The sequence below is a fragment of the Ixodes scapularis genome, unplaced genomic scaffold (genome assembly GCF_016920785.2).
Source record: "Ixodes scapularis isolate PalLabHiFi unplaced genomic scaffold, ASM1692078v2 PGA_scaffold3__209_contigs__length_174095766, whole genome shotgun sequence".
In the NCBI taxonomy this organism is placed as follows: domain Eukaryota; kingdom Metazoa; phylum Arthropoda; class Arachnida; order Ixodida; family Ixodidae; genus Ixodes; species Ixodes scapularis.
The window spans coordinates 102,669,130-102,685,946 of record NW_024609868.1 but is presented as its reverse complement, the minus strand read 5'-3'; the positions used below and the strand labels follow the sequence as shown (position 1 = coordinate 102,685,946).

The window sequence follows — 16,817 nt, the reverse complement described above, 5'->3', positions numbered from 1 at the left end:
TCCATTAGCACGAATTAAGAGATGCTGGCAGACGCTTTTGTACGAACGTGGCTCGTACGTACTAAATAGCGCCACTTTTATGGTCCTATCGCGTGGATTGCGCAGCCAGCGTTATATGGCGGTGTCTTGCGGACGCACTCATGCCCCCCGCCCGTACGGAACGGGCGCATTTGCTTGGAGCAGGTGCTTAGGGGGCGCCAGAGTCGAACGACAGCCAGCGCCCTCTGTTAGCAACGATATGAAACGATTGGTAGTCTCGCCGGAGTAGCGGTGGCAGTCTTGCACGCTACGGGATGCCTCCGATTGTGTAATTTTGCGGTTTTAGATCGCTTAATGGGACTCACTCTTATTTTTGAGAGCAAGATTTAAGAAAGCGGCAAACGCTTGTACAAAGCAAGCACGTATATGCGAAGTGCGAAACATACGGGACTCAGGTTTCGGCGAGGTGTCACTCCCAACGAGGAAAACACGTGTACAACTATGATGTTTCAACCCTGGGACTGGGAAAGAAACTTAATGATATATCAGAAGAAACAGCACAAAGTGGCAGATATCTTCAACTTTCCTTCTCATTCTAAGGGTTTAAACATCTAGATTAATATGATCCAGTTGTTTCATGTGTGCAACATAACGATCCAGGTGAGTGGAAAATTAAAAGCAGCTGACAATATGTAGTTGAGCTCGCTGCTGCTGAGCACGTGTTGGCGGCAAGCTTCTACAGTGATTTTCAACACGCAAACATTGCACACCATCAAGGTTCTCTTCTCTGGGACACCACAAATAGAACTCATCCAGAGCATGCGCTGTGGGCAGTCGGCTCAAATATGGCGTGCAGTGAGTACCACCTATGCACTTTTTCTACAAGGGCGCAGCCATCTTAAATGCCGTCACTTCTGGTATGCGTTAAAACCTTGTTTTGATTTCTCCAAGCACCTTGAATGTGTTAACGAAAAATCCGTGATTGTCACATACTCTTGTTTTACCTCAACTATATTTTTTTCACACATTCCGGGTTGAAACGTCTTATTATTTTTTCGTTCCGCATACCAGGTACTGAACCCAGGTGAGTGACAAAGAAAGGAAACGGAAAACGTCTTTGGGTGACCGTTGATGATTAATTGCCTCAAGACGAGGAGGTATGATCAACTTCTCTTATGCAGCTGAATCTTCTGTCGCAGGAAATTATTGACAGCGCGAGCAACTGTCGCTACGGCGCCCTCGGCGACTGAGAGCACGCTGCCCGCATCAACCCTTGCCGCCTTCCTCGTCCCAATGTTGGGAAGGAGAACGGAACAGGCTCAAGGGCTGTTTATGCTCCGTCGTAACGTCAGCGAGCGCACGCGCTCGTTCACGCTCGCTCAAGCTGTCTGCGAACGTTGTGCCTATACTCCAACGTCAACTTGAACGCGGCGCCGCGCTGAGCAGTTCGAGCCGCGGCAGCGTAGCTTATGACGGACTTGGACGTGCTCTGCGTTCGACATTGGACGACGACAGCGCCGACGGAGGCTATTCCAGAAGCCTCGCGCGAATGCCTCATTCGGAAATCCGGTTGGCGGTGTGCGAGATGCTCATTTCTGATATCTGAACCTGTCGTTCTTGCCCTGTGTCGTGTGCTGTTGTCTTGCTCCCATGTTGGTGTGCGTATTAAACGTTCGTGCGCTTGACTGAGCGAGTGTTTGCGTGGACGTGGACCGCTCTGAGGATGCGCTACCCTCGATTCTCGATAGGCCTAGCGACCTAACGAGCCTGTGGAGGTGGGTCGTGGTGTTGGGGTGCCGGCAAAAGCTGGAAGCTTGATGACGTGGCAAAGGTAGGGTTAATTAGAATTAAGGATGACCTATTGTGTGTACTAGTTATAATCACGTGCTAGTTGCACTCCCCGGCAGTCGTTCCCAATCGAAAAAGCGTCGTCGAATGTACGGAACCGGCGGGCTTATTGAAACCTCTGAACTATTTAGGCGGCCAGAAATTTTCAATTGGGCTGTCTCAGCTTGTAAACGATAGTAGCGGTACGCGATGACATTTGGACTGAATCCTGTATTGTTTGTATAGGCTTTGCAAAGTGCGTTACAATTTCGTACGCGGACATTGCGTAATTTAGGCATCGTCCGCTCTCTTCGGTGTGAAAGACTACTATGATGATAACACACCGGCTATCTGTCAGAAAGTGGTCTCTGTGGAAGCGACTCCGGCGAAATAGCCGGGGTCGCTTGGCACGATTCCGGCGAATCCACGAAGCAGCTAAGTTCGACGGACGCGATATCATTTTTATTTTTTTTTTCGTTTTGGTTTATTTGTTGACATTTGTGTGACATTTAGGATAAAATAAATGCTGGTTTGCACTCGTTATTACCATGATTTGCTTCTTTTTCAACTGCTAGCTGCTATCCGGAATGGGTTGTTTTGAAGCGTGACATGAAAACACGAGGACAAACCACACTGACCGATTTCCTCTAGGTTAGGTGGCGCAAACCACCGCCCATGCAAACTACTTTCCTCCTCTCCACAAGCAGTGCACAGCGTGCGCTGCTTGTGGAGAGGAGGAAGAGACGGCTGAGCACTTGATGCTCTACTGTAAAGAGCTTCACCCTATGCCTACCGAAGACAACATAGACTTAAAAAGTCGTTGGGTTTTAGAGACAGCGAAGGAAAAGTGGAATTCAAGATACTCGAGACTACTAAGCAAAGATTAAGTAAATGGCGACAGAAAGCGAGAAAAAATTCGGTATTTTCTTACTAACTAACGGCAAGAGGGTTGTATTCGCGACTCCAGCGACCTATAGGGGGTGCCCCCACCAAACAAACATGGCGGCTGAGTCCAGGTCGCGGCGGCTCGGCCGGGCCGCCTGAACAGGTGGCGCGTTGAATTTAACAGATTTTCTTTTGTTTAATGCTCAATTTTATAGGTATTTGAACTAAGACGGTTAAGTGTAGCCGGTGCAGATACACTTGCAAAGCATAGTTTTGTTTTGCCGGTGTTTTTTTTTTTTTTTTGTGCTTTTTGTGTCAAACTTTTGTTTCGGAGATTTCCTTCAAAACCGAAACTATGGGCTCCGGAGAGACGGTAATATACTAATCAGTTTTGATCATCTAAGGAAAGCGGCGATGACTATAGAATTGTTCCACAGAGAGTAACTTTTCAGCTAACTCGCATGCCTCGACCATGCGACTTATCTGTCCGCGAAATCGAGCTTTTGTGCGTATCCGCGTTTACGAAACAGCTTCAGTCGTCTGCTCGGCCAACAACACAGGCTGCAGGAAAATTACGAAAATTAAGCAACCGCTTCTTTGAGCCAAGGACCATGTTAACCCGCCGGCGCCCCACTAAGCAGCTGATACTCGTATTTCAATTCAGGTTTTAGTAGTAATCGAGAAGTCATTTTGACAAGCGGGTTATGTATTATATTACGTACGATGGGGGGGTCCCACTAAAGCGATATTAGTATATCCTTCGGGTTGAAATATGAGCTTAGTTGACTGGCTATTAGGTGAGCTGCTGAATAAAAGTATATTTGACAGACGGAGACATACTACTTAAACTTAGCCAAATGGTTCTATAGCCGGCAGCGCGGGGACAAACTGAAGAGAATCTTCATTGAAGATCCGCGCAGAACCTCTCTGCATTGAACGGAGAAAATTAGTATTTTTTTGTGGCCGGTCAACCTGACCAATGTAGATGAATATTGCTCTTGGCTTCGACGTCCTCGTAATATACATATTGGAGGCGCGATAGGTCAAAATGCCGTGACAGCATCTAACGTTGCGAGACTTGTCTCCCACCTTTTGAAAACAGATAATTTCCGTCATTCATCATTTGCAGTGAGCAAGTTTTCCTGAATAAAGTAATTGCGAAATCAGCCCAACTCCTTCAGTGTGGTCCAGAGGCTTTTTCGGCGAAAAGCAGCCAAGACGAATAGCCAACGCACCGACCGGCGTGGGTGGCTCAAACTTGAAGCCAACCGAACACAACCAAACTCAAGAAAAGCAGCTATCGAACCTTCCCATTCACTTGACTGCAGCACTGATGTTCCCTCCAGTATCAGTTACCAAGCAGTCGTCACTTTGAATGTGATTCGAGACAGACAAGAACTCAAAAAGTTTTCCGTGATTCCTCCCCATCCAAGAAATCGAAAGCACGCGACCGTGTGCTGTGGAGTAAACGGGCTTTCAAACACGTAATAGAAGAAAACAATCTACTGAGGTTTCAGCACACTAATGATCACTCAGGCAAACTTAAGAAATATTCGGACCTTCGTCAAATTACTTCGTTCGCCACCGCGCCGACAACACGTCTCCGCGAAAGCCACCAGAGACGCGGAGGGGCGCGGAGCGACCTGGACCGGCTGGTTCCCGGTTTTCCCGCTTGGCGGCGTCCGTTTTGCTAGAGTCGCGAATAGCCTCACTTTCTTTTTAGTGCGGAGTAAATATAGTTGTCACATTTAAATATTCTAAACTTAAATGGTAAAACAAAATGGCTAGTTGGGGTGAGCTACCGCCCGATCCAAAGGGCTCAGCCGGATTCATCCATCCATCCAGATAACCCGTAGAGACGATGCGGTTCCCACAGAGACGCGCATGCGCAAAGTGGGGCAGTTCGTCGGGGGCGCTGGACCAGCGTTGGTCTACGCTGGACTGTAAACACCATCCTTCGGGTGCTTCTCGGCGCGGCGTAGTGGCAGACGAACGTCGGTCTGCGGCGGCGTGTGTTGCGTTCGTTGATCTTGGAGTATAAACAGCCCTTCACAGTTGGGGCGTCTTCGGTGTTATAGCATTCTTTGGCGCAGCAGTACACGTGCGTCTTCCTTTCCATCGGGCGGTCATTTTTTGCCTTTGGGGGGTGACTTCTTTTTAACCGTTGCCATGAATCACTATCTGAAAAGTACACACAACTGGAGATAGAAGCAGAGCCTCCTATATAAGCTTTATAATGCCTGCGAAGGCATGCATTGACGGCCACAATACGACGGCAGCCGGCAAACAGTGCGCGCGGCTCCCAGCTGGTGATGATATTGCGGCTCATTCCCTTTGGAGCGGGCAGGCTCGAAGTGAGTTCGTGCTTAGGCCTTAGATCCTCTGGGTCTTAATGGCCTCTGGTGTATACCATATTTTTTTAGCGGTCCTCGAGTCTCTTTTTGGTCTACTCTACAGTATGCTTGTGCAGATTGCTGGAGATTGCGTTCGACTTGTTTGCAGCCCTGCCTTTAGGCTCTCCCCACCTTGTTTCGTCTGTTTGTTGCGGTTTCCTTGTTGGTTCAAAGAAGCCCAACGCCTCACTGAGCGTCAAGGGGGTCGTAGGTTGTGATAAAGAGGAGTCACTGTCCAAACAAAGCGAACGTCATCGTCTGGAGTGTCTGTTGCCGTCGTAGCGATCGCCGCACCGGCACGCGCTCAGCTCGTGGAACGCGCGTGGCACGCGCGTGGCACGCGCGGATTCAAAGTGGCGCATATCACAGAGCGCTTCTGTGACGCTATTGGCGATGTGAGCTATCGAAAGCGTCGCTGTGGTCGGCCTGCCATGATTGGCTGGACGGTGGCTATGACGTCAGCAAAGGATTTCTCGTCGATGGGAATAAGAGGAATGTAAAAAATTCAATTTTGTCGGTGTTGGCAGTGTTGTTATCAGAGCGCAATGATCGCAAGCTTCCGCTATCCTAATTATGAACACCATCGAACTTGCTGTTCGTCACGAGAGGGAACCACAGGAGGGCTCCACTAAAACATCTCGCCGCTAATAATACTCAAGGTGTGCCGTTTATTTGTTGAGCATATCACAATTAAGCATATCAAGCAGAGCCGGCACAGTCGATGGTACTCCGGCACATGGGATTTGTTTATTCGATGTTAGAACTCTTGACGAATACATGTTTTGCCTCAAAACACCGAATATGATGATGGTAAATCACAATTAAATACTCGCAGTCGAGCACCGGCTACAAGCATCGATATTCCTACTTTTTTGTGATTCTCCCACAGATTTGCAGGCATTGGCTGGTGCCAAGCAATGGCCGTCGGTGATTGTGCTATTGGGCTTCCGATTCGCGATCCAGCCTAGTATAAAAGAGATTAGTGATACTGATTCTTATCCAATCAATCAACTTTTTTTTAACGACGCTTAATTTTTTTTTTGCTATTTTTCTGGTGTATTAAGTTAGTGCATTTCATATTTCTTTTAAGAGTGATATGTAGGCGGAATGGGAAAGTTCACTCGCTTAATCAAGTCTTATTGGCCGCTCGTGGCAAGATGGCGCAGCCCCGAGTGGGAAGCCCTCTTCAACTCAAACTTATGATGATCCCTGAATAGTGCGGAGTAGGCGTGATGCTGTGTTCCTGGATTTCGGCACGTAACCAACCCTTGCGTTGACGCGGACATTCGAGATGCCGAGCCTGTTTGTGCATGACGATGATACTATACAGGTTTATAGTTTGACGCTATTTAAACATACTTTCATCTTAATATCCGCCCCCCAAACATTTAGTGTTCTTTCTTCCGGTTGTTGCTTCGTGTGTAATTAAATTTTGCAACCCTGATGAGGAGCTAGATACCTGCTATTTATAATCTTCAATCTCAATCATTTGCTTTTTGTTTCCAAATGCTCAAGCTTAAGTTTAGGTTGTGGTTACCGAGAATCGAAGAAACGCCGGGAGTGGCTCATTATGTTCACACTCCTTGCTTCGGCATTCGTTCTTAGGCGTTCATATGCGCCGGGAAAGTGAGGAAGAGAAGGAGACTAGAGGGACTTGAGAAAGCCGAGCTCTGATTCGAATGATTAGGGGGTAGACCTGAAGCTAGCTATCTGCCTTTGTCTCCGCTGCAATCGTCGAACGCGCTAGAACTCGAAACGGCGGCGTCCGGCGTTTATATTTTGTATTCTAACGCGTTTGACGAGTGTCGTGGAGACAAAGGCAGTCACTGGCTTTTATGGAGGCAGGAAAAAGAGGACACCACATAACCGGCTCAAGCCAGCCAGACGAGAAAACCCCAAGTGAAACCGGATGTAGAGGTGGAACTCCCCTAAAGATGACCAAAACAGCACAGAAAAAGCTGCCGGCGCCAGATCAGCTGTCCTTTCCGTCCAGTGGCGTCTTTTGGTTTTTATCATTGTTGCTAAGCGTGCCCTCCAAACCAAAAATCTTCCCCCGGCTTGACCTCAGGTGGCGTCATGTCGTCTGTAAAAGCTTTCTACCCCTATGCTTTGCCTCCACTGCGCTCGTCGAGCGCTTTAGAACGCGGAACGTCGGCGTCTGACGTTTGGCTATCGCATTCGAAATCGTCCGGAGAGTGCAGTGGAGACAATGGCAGAGAGCGTTAGGTCTACCCACTAGTCATTCCAGTCAAAGCTCGGCGTTTTGACGTCCTCGCGTGCTCTCGTATCCGTCTCTTCCTCCCTTTCTCGGCGCATTGGATGATCGGAACTCGATACGCTTCGCGGTTTAATGCGAAAGTATTAACTGTCACTAGAAGCAGAGCCAGCGGCGTCTGCAACCGCCAAAAAACGGCATTTAAAAACCTGTAACCACGAAAAACGGCACCTAAATTGGTTGCGACGCGTCATATCAGATGCTTCGTCGGGGAAGCCGGCACGGCCCGTCGAGGTCAAAGCGGACGCGCCTGGGAACTAAAACACAAAGAAAAGCACGACAACTCAGATGACTCGTCAACGAAGCCGGCGGTGCGCTGAAGGTCAAAGCAAATGCGCTTCAGAGATAATACACAAAGAAATGTACAGCAACGCAAGGCTTCGGAACGGAAGCCGTCGTGAGGTCGGCAAGGTTCGCCGCGCCTGCGCACTGAGGGAAAGTGATGTCCACTGCAGTACTGTGTGCAATAAGAAGACGTGGCGCCCCACTTGTAAAAATAATTTCGCATTCCTACACGTGTCTCTGCCGAATTGCCTTTAGCTGTCACCGACTATTGTCTTCTTTTGAATATATATATATAATACTTTAGCAGTTAAGTACGCCGCGAATATTATCATTACGTTTATGATATCGGACAATCCTGAAAAAATATAATTGTAACTTGTTTTTTTAAATGCTGAGATGAAGTGCTCGCAGGTTTGCAGAAGACATTTCAAACTTTCATATAAAAAATCCGGAACCCATTAAACATGTTCTCAGGATATTATCCAGAAATCATACCACAGCCTAGAGCTACTAATGGCTATAAAATATGTTAGTTATTAGCCTGAATATTGTTTTTTATTTATCGCATGAGCGTGTTTTGTTTATAGAATTCATACTCAACTCAATTATGAAGAAACAACACTCTCGGGCATTTAGAGCACTTTCATCCAGTCTTAATCGAGCGGGTGCTAAACAATGTTTCATATAAACTTTTATCCATGTTCTTTAGTAGAATCAAAATATTCTAACTGGTGTCTGCAACGCACACTAGCAAAAACGAATTTTAAACAAACGTATACTCTGCCCATAGAAGATTAAGACTCAACAGTCCATGAAAAATAACGTATTCCAATGTTTGAGTTAAAACACGCTTTTTGTGTCAGGCTCGTCAAAATATTAGGTTCGGTAAAAACTCAACCATCTGTGTTAAGCCTTTATCTTGACCACTTTTCTCACGTTCCACCCATGAAAGATCACGACAAGAGTGCACAAGAACGCCCCTGATCTCGCTGCTCCGCCTTCTTTTTTCGCACAATAAAGATCGCCTGCTATTAACACGGTACCACGGCAACGATTCGTTTCGTCAATAGACGTATGTGCGAGCACATCATTTGAAGCGTCCAACAGCCGACAACATTTTCCGAAAACCATCTGCCAAAGTGAATGCGGCAACACTCGCCAAAGCTGGACGCGCAGGAGCGGGTGCCGAATCTCAGTGCAAGAACCAGTCGCCTCCCGAACACTTCGTGTTTCCGATGAAGTTTAATCCAAGCTCGGGCCAGAGGTTATCATCCATTCTTCCTGAGCTGTATGGAACAAAATCAGGAATAAGCGCTCGTAGCGAGGTCTGATCGGAAGCCTAGTGTGAAGCTCCAAACTATCGTTGACACGGTGACGTTACCAAACGGCTTTCGGAACACGGAACTGCACGCCTGAAGTTACTTTCTTGCTGTTTGCTTCGCGCCTGCTTTGTATTCGCATGCTTTTAAGGGCAAATGTTGACTGTTTCGTGTCCTTCGTGGTTTTGCGAAATCTATGTGAATGAATACTTCGTAAAAATAGATAATCTTGTTTAATGCTTACTAGCATAAAATTTATGCTTGTTTTCATTCTACTTTATTGGGAGTACTACATAACTCGGACTGTTATAAAGAGTATACATTTAGTTTTGTACGAGGTCGATACTTTCGGTTTGTTAAATTTATGCTGGACTGTGCACTCAAGCACACGCGCGCAAGTGCTTTTGTGAAACTGAGTCAAATGTATAAATGCTTTGTTAGCGAATAAATTTATCATTCTTATTATGGACCTTAATATCTATAAGGGGACAATGAATAAAACATCATAGTGGTATAGAGTTTAAGCTAATTGTAGACTAATTATAGCCAGAAAAGGAAACTCCTGAATGTAGTGAACGTAACATTAATTTATGTAGGCGCCTAAATATAGGGCATGTGAGCTGAAAGTATCATATTGTTCCCTGAAAACAGAGGGCATCAGCGAATCGGTAAAAACAAAACAGAGCACTTCAGAAAAAAAAAAAAAGTAACAACTTCGGGAATTAATTTCCTTCGTATAACAGAAGTATGCTTGTTTCTTTTGATGCAATATATTAATTACCTTCACCTGTATCTGTGACATTACGAAAATAAAAGCACCGATGACATGCAATACAAATGCGTATAACAAGAACCTTACAGTCAATATCCTATTTTATAATAATGTGCTTGATATTTCTCAATTTCACTAACATTATAATTTAAAGTGATTTACTGTGTGACAGAACAACTAAAGGCTTTGTACTTCTTGGCATGTGATAGTTCCTGAAAAGGAGCAAAAAATAAAGTAACATGCTTTTGTAGGCTCGTTCCCTCGAGAGCCAATAAACAAAACAAAACTAGTAGTTTTAATGCTAAAAAAAGTACGTGCCTCTGTAATTTGGCTTGCCACTGATGCATTAAATGCAGAATTATGTTTCAATCACCGCGAATCCAGATGTTAAGTTTGTGTACTAAGGAATTTCTGCTTTTCACACCCAAGCAAACATCTGCTTTCGTGGGCCGAGCACTCTGTCTTCTCTTTTTCCAATGTGAAATGAACATTATTATTATTATAATTATAATTATAATAGTGATAATAATAATAATAATAATACATTTTTATTGGAACGCGCATTTAACAAGGCAGATACACGGGCCTGTCAAAGCCAGAAGCGGCTTGTGGGACAGCACCCTACAATTCATGCTTGAAAGAGTCCCCACAAACAAGAAGTTCAAAACTCAAATTCAACTACAGATGCAGAACAATGTAAGTGATGATGGTCATGCCAACATATGCACACAGAAACATGCAGTCACAACTTCTCCCTAATACCTTGAAGTGATTCTTTAAATTTTTTTAAAGAGTCCACAGCATAGATATCATCTGGTAAACTGTTGAAAATAAATGGAACGTAGGAGGAGGAGGAAAGAACATTTATTGTCCGACAGAATTGGCATTCTCCCTCCCCCCTCGGCACCAGGCCGGGGAGGCAGGAGGCACCGCTTTAGATGCTGGCCAGGAGGTCTTGTGTCCCGGCGGCCTCTTCAGCCAGTCGGACGAGGCGGAGCTGGAGCTCAGGGTCCGAACTGCGCAGCAGGGTCTCCCAGGATTCTTTAAAAGCGATATTTAGCGCCCTCCCATTTGAGCATACCCAGATTAAATGGTCGAGGGACCCTCTCAACCCGCAGTGTGTACACTCGTCTGATCTTATATCCGGGAACATATGGTTCACCAGGATTGGGTGTGGGTACGTGTATGTTTGGAGTCGTCGCCACGCGACTGCCTGCGTATTATTTAATGACGGGTCTGGTGGGGGCACCAGCCCACGTTCCAATCTGTAATGTTGAGTAATTTCCCCATATTTTACCATGCGTTCACCACTCCCTTGCCAGAGGGGGTCCTCACCAGCCCGGTGGTATAAACCTCGAGCTAGCTCGTGAGCCGCCTCGTTGCCGGGGACGGAGGCATGTGCCGGTGTCCAGATCAACGTAATTCTCCTCGCAATTTGTCGCTGATCGAGAATCTTCGTTGCCGCAGGCGAGATTCTGCCTGCACTAAAATTTTGGATGGCAGTTTTACTGTCGCTTATGATGAAATTTGCTTCCGTGCCGACGCAAGCCAATGCTACCGCAACTTCCTCCGCCACTGCAGCAGAGCGCGTCCTTAAAGGGGCACTGACACATCAAAATCATATTTTTTTTTATTATTCGAAACGATTGAAAACGATGCCGGGACATTACCCTCAAAATTTGAGATTTGGGAATTCAGTATTCGTGAAGTAAAAAAACAATTTCCAAGTGCCGAATTCGAAGTTCCCGCGCGATCGGCGCCGGTGCCTTGACGTCAAAAATTGAGGAGACCTGAGAGTCCACTTTCCTGTCACCACTCCCTGCTGTTGCCATGGCGACCCAAAGCGAGGGGGATAGGAGCGAGCGCCGGCTAGCGCCGGCGTTGCGGCGGACCGGTTTTGAGCGGTGTCGCCTGTTTTCCGTTGGAGGATACAAATCCAGGAGACGGCACCACAACGAACTCCCGATTTTTGGTATTTCAAAAAGAAGGGCCGTAGTGCGTTCGCAATTGCGTTAAAAAACATGTTTTAAGACTGCCGTAATTAAATGTTATAGAGATGTCGCCTACAAAGCTTCTCAATTTCATGATTTTTGACGTCACCGATCAAAAGAAGCGAGGAGGCGAGAGGCGGGAAAATCAAACGCCAAAAATAAAAAGGCGCGCGCGCAAGCGGGAAAATTTTTTTTCGCGATGCGGTTTTTTTTGCGTGTCTATGACTACAACTTGCATCGTTTTAGACAATAAAAATAAATACGACCTTTGGGGTGTCAGTGCCCCTTTAAGGAGACTGCCGTAACGGCATTTCCGCGGCCATCGACTACCGCGGCTACCGCTCGTCCGTCGCGGCCACAAGCGGCGTCCACATACGCTACCTGCTCCGAGGGCAGCTCCCTATACTGGAGACTAATGGCCTCTGCTCTCTTCTCTCTCCTGATCTTATTATGCTCGGGATGCGTATTCTTAGGTAAAGGGGGGATGGTTAGCCAGCTTCTTATTCCCTCCTTAATTTCTGCCTTCTGGATTGGGCCGGTGTGCGGATTGATTCCTACTTTAGCCAGGATAGTCCTGCCCGTTTTTGTGGCGCACAATCTCTCAATCTAAGATGTGCGCGCCGCTCCCGCCAGTTCCACCCACGTGTTGTGCATCCCGAGCGCCAAAAGGCGCTCCGTGGATGTGCACGTGGGCAGGCCCAGCGCGCGCTTGACGCATCTACGTATTAATCCGTCAATTTTCATCTTTTCTGCCGACTTTAAGTCGAGATAAGGCGTAGATTAGCTAACTCTGCTGAATATGAAAACTTGTACCAGCCTCATTAAATTCTTTTCTTTTAATCCTCGCCCTTTGCTCGCAACCCGCCTGATGAGGCTCAGTGTCTGCATCACGTGGCTCTCCAGTCGCTTTAGAGTCTCTCCGTTGTGGCCGTGAGACTGGAGAACTAGGCCGAGAATTCGTATCTGTTCTACTTTTGGGACCTCTGCTCCCGCTACCTGAATTAGAATATCCGACGGTGCCTTACACCGGAGATGCTTAGGGTTGTAGACGAATAGTTCCGATTTTCGTGGCGAACAAGCCAATCCTCGCTCGGCCGCGTACGTCACGATTGTGTCGGTCGCCGCCTGGAGCCTTTGTACAATTTCCGAGTCACTACCTTGGTTGACCCATAAGGTAATGTCATCTGCGTAGAGGCTGAATTGTAGCCCCTCGATGCGTTCCAACTGCCCGGGGAGCGCGCACATGGCCACGTTAAAGAGGAGGGGGGACAACACCGAGCCCTGGGGCGTGCCCCTGCTGCCCAGCTCAAGAATGGAAGATTCGATAGATTGGAATTTTACGCAGGCCGTCCTGCCGGAAAGGAAGTTTCGCACGTAATTGAAAGTTTTAGTGCCCACATTTAGATTGCTAAGTCCGGTAAGTACCGACTCGTGCTTTACGTTGTCGAAGGCTTTCGTCAGGTCTAGCCCTAGGATCACCTTCGCATCCTTAGACCGCGAGTCGACAACGTCGTGTTTAATCTGAAGCATGATATCCTGCGTGCACAGATGAGGGCGGAACCCGATCATTGTGTGCGGCAAGAGGTCCTGCTTTTCCAGGTATTCGATTAATCTCGTCTGGATGACGTGCTCCATTAGCTTTCCTATGCACGAGGTAAGCGATATGGGCCTGAGATTCCCGAGCTGCGGAGGCTTGCCCGGCTTGGGTATTAAGGTGACTTTTGCCGTTTTCCATTGCTGCGGCAGCTCGCCTTTGTCCCAGCATTCTTGCATGTACTCCGTTAGGTAACCTATCGAGGTATCATCCAAATTCCTGAACATTTTATTTGTAATCCCGTCAGGACCCAAAAAAAAAGGTCCTGACGGGATTACAAAATGGAACGTAAAAATTTCGCACTCTTTTTCCGTACTTTGTTTCTACGAAAGGCACTTCAAACCGCTCAACACGCCGAAGAGGTCTACATAAGACACGAGGTATCTTAAACGTATCGCTCCAGAAGTATTTTAGAACAACCGTGTGTACAAGTAAAGGATAAAAAAATTATAACAAATAATTGTTATAATAATAATAATAATAATAATCATTATTATTATTATTATTATTATTATTATTATTATTCAGATGAAAAATAGTAATAAATCAATTGATAGTGTGGGTGGGTGAGGCATAGAAGATTTCAGAATCCCACAGAACAAATCACTTTGATGCCATTACGAAAGTAATTTACTGAACGTATTAAATCCTCCTATTACGAAAACATTTCTAAAACGGGGAGTGAATCTTTAGTAAATTATAATATACTTAAAATTCCACGCTCTCTATGGTTTCAGTCTCAGCTTGGCGGGGAAAAAAGAAAGGGGGGGAGACGACGTGGAGCACGCACTAATATTTGTCGCTTATGGAGAATTGAGGAGGGCTTGAACATCGAAGCCCCTCACGAAAATGAGAGCACGTTGATAAAGCAATCATGTCATTGAAGGTAGCTATATTCATATACGAAATAGTAATATTAAGCAACATACCCGTTCTAGAATCGAAAAGACCAACGTAGGAAGAGCGAGGAACCCCTCTTGAATTAGACACCTTCCTAAGTTCTATTCTCAAGCCTTCCAAGAACGTCTCGTCGTTGCAAAATATATTCGCGAGTCACATAAATTGTGCCGCTTTATTTCGGTCGGCCAGGCAACTGGCGTAACCAGGCTCAAAGCCGTAACACCGACAGGGAAAGTAAAAAGAACGGCAACATCAGCCCCGTTTCCCGAACAAGTTCATCTGAATAGTCAAAACCCACCCAGGAACCAGGCGGGGGCGCTCCGCCTCCTCATCATCCTCGACAGCCCGCGCGCGCGCACCCACTTCAAAGAAAAAGTCCGTCCCCTCCGACTTCCCAAGACATCGGCAAACTTCGCCCGCAGCAGCGTGCACCCGTGGCAGGGGCGGCGGCACGACTCACTCGAGCAGACATGTTTACAACGCACGCCTAAATCAAGCCCTGCCGGGACACAAGCGGAGCGGGCGCGAGGCTCACGTGCAGCGGCTGCAGCGGAAGGCAGCACCCCTGACAACACGGGCGCTGCTGGTCGAGGCCTGCAGTGCGCCGGCGCTTCCCCGCACGGCCGGCGTCGACGTCAGCGGGCGCCCGTGGAGCGGCGGCGCGTCGGACGCTGCGCCTGGGCCAGAGACCCGGGGCATCGCGATCGGGCCGGAGAGCGCCGCAGCCCGCTCGAACGGCGAAGAAGACGACGTGCTGCACGCAGCCGGACCCGAACCGAGAGGGCGCAGGAGGGGGGTCGCAGCGGGCAGGCGCAACGGCGACCGTCGTCGAGCTCGGCTCGCGCGGTAGCCACCAGCGACTCGGGGGCCATGGATAGCGGCGGCGTCATCTACCTGGAACAGCAAGCCCTGCAGCAGCCGCAGGTGCCGGCCGCCGTGGCCCCGGCGGCCGTGGTGCCGCCGCCAGTGGTGGTGGTGTCGGCGGCGGCCAGCGGCAAGCCGCCGGCGCCGGCGCCACCCGTGGTGGTGGCGCCCAGTCAGGGGCCGCCGCCGCCTCCCGTGGTGCCCATCCACCACCCGGCCATGGGGCCGCACCTGGTGAACGACCAGGCACGCTACTCGAACCCGCCGGGGCACCGCTGGATGTCGCAGACCACCGCCGCCGGTGAGTGGACGCCGCGCACGTCTCGGTTCCGGCACTTTGGACGGATCGCGAGCTGGAGCGGAAGCTCTCGCTCCACGGATGGGGAAAAAAAATCATTTGAAGGTTGTTTTCTACTGGGCTTTAGTGATGGCAGCGTCAACCGGTGGTTCCACATCGTGTGCGCTGTTCTCTAATCACGCACGCGTATAACTCCAAGACTCACGACCAAGAGCATGGGCTCTCACTCAACGGATAGGGAGGAAGGATGGCACTCTAGAGTTTTACTCGCTTGTGCTTAAGGTCTCTGCCTGTGATGCGTCAGATTCATATGTCTGATGTCTGGAAGTTCCCACAGAATTAGCGGGAGCGTGGCCATCTGATGAACCGCAGCGCTGTCTCCGTGGATACATGTTCGTTCTCCCATAAACGCATTAACACATGCTCCGCATCGACGTCCATATATCCGTAGATACGATGTCCACCTGTTTATGGCTCTATGAACAAGATGGTAGGTCAGTGATCACCCAGACCGTTAGAAACTGTCTACATTGAGAAACGACTGGTCCCTCTACAAAAAAGATACACGTTGCGTCAATGGAAACTGAGTTGTTTGGAAGAGCGATTGCTGACCGAATTTTTAAAGGTGCATTTTGTCATATCTTGACAAGCCTCGGTAGAGCAACCGTGACTCAACTGGTTAAATACGACGGATATTGTGAAGAAGTAGTCTTTTGACTTCAAAAGAAAATACGGGGGTGTTCACAATCGCCGTTGTGAATCGTAAACTGGCCACAAGAACAACCCAGGTTAACGCGATCATTACATCTGGACCCACACGTGCTCCTGGCGTGACCGTAGTTTTCCTTGGTGCCCAGAGCCGTACATGTTTGGCTTTCGGGGGCACATTGCGAGGGATTAATCTTCCTCCTTGTGATGTTTCGAGAAATATTTACCAGATATCGGCTCGCATATTTCATTACCCGTCTTCGATAGACGGCGTGTTGAACATAATGTCCTCGGCTCGAGCCTGATGATGTTCAGCCATAAATAACCTTTTTTACGAAAACGTACTGCGTTGGGAGCCTCCCATCCCTGTGCAGAACAACTGAAGAAATGACGCACACAACTTTGGGGAATGTCTCAGCTGCATGAGAACGTGCGCTTCCTGAGCACATCTGACCTTCTGGTGAAAATTGAGCGATGTTTCCAATAGAGTTTTAGGATGTTCGAACAAGTGCCTTATTCCTCGGGTGGGGAGAAGTTTGCCTCTTCAACTCTATTTCCTTGTGTGGCTGATAATGTTTTTGGTTTATGCATATGTTTTGTTAATTGGTAATGGAATGTCCATTTTCTTGGACGGAAAGCTTCCTAGCTTCGCTGCTTATGAGCACGAGATGTAAGTTAGTAAACTTGGTTGCAGTTTAAGTGTGAGGTGACATCTTTTTACTTCGTC

At 47.9% G+C, this 16,817-nt stretch overlaps 1 protein-coding gene and 1 pseudogene across 2 annotated transcripts in view; one reads left to right on the top strand and one right to left on the bottom strand.

Annotated features, from left to right (window-relative positions):
* Positions 1-10,589: 10,589 nt before the first annotated feature.
* On the bottom strand, positions 10,590-13,274 carry LOC120844598 (annotated as a pseudogene).
* A 944-nt stretch (positions 13,275-14,218) lies between these two features.
* The window catches only part of LOC115309099 (band 7 protein AGAP004871), a 231,178-nt gene continuing 228,579 nt past the window's right edge, over positions 14,219-16,817 (top strand). The window contains exon 1 of one of the 2 annotated variants that reach the window (XM_040216437.3): positions 14,219-15,385. In XM_040216437.3, coding sequence (XP_040072371.1) covers positions 15,091-15,385 — 295 coding nt within the window. In that variant the 5' untranslated portion in view covers positions 14,219-15,090. The remainder of the gene's footprint in view (positions 15,386-16,817) is intronic. The other variant, XM_040216436.2, reaches the window with a different exon arrangement.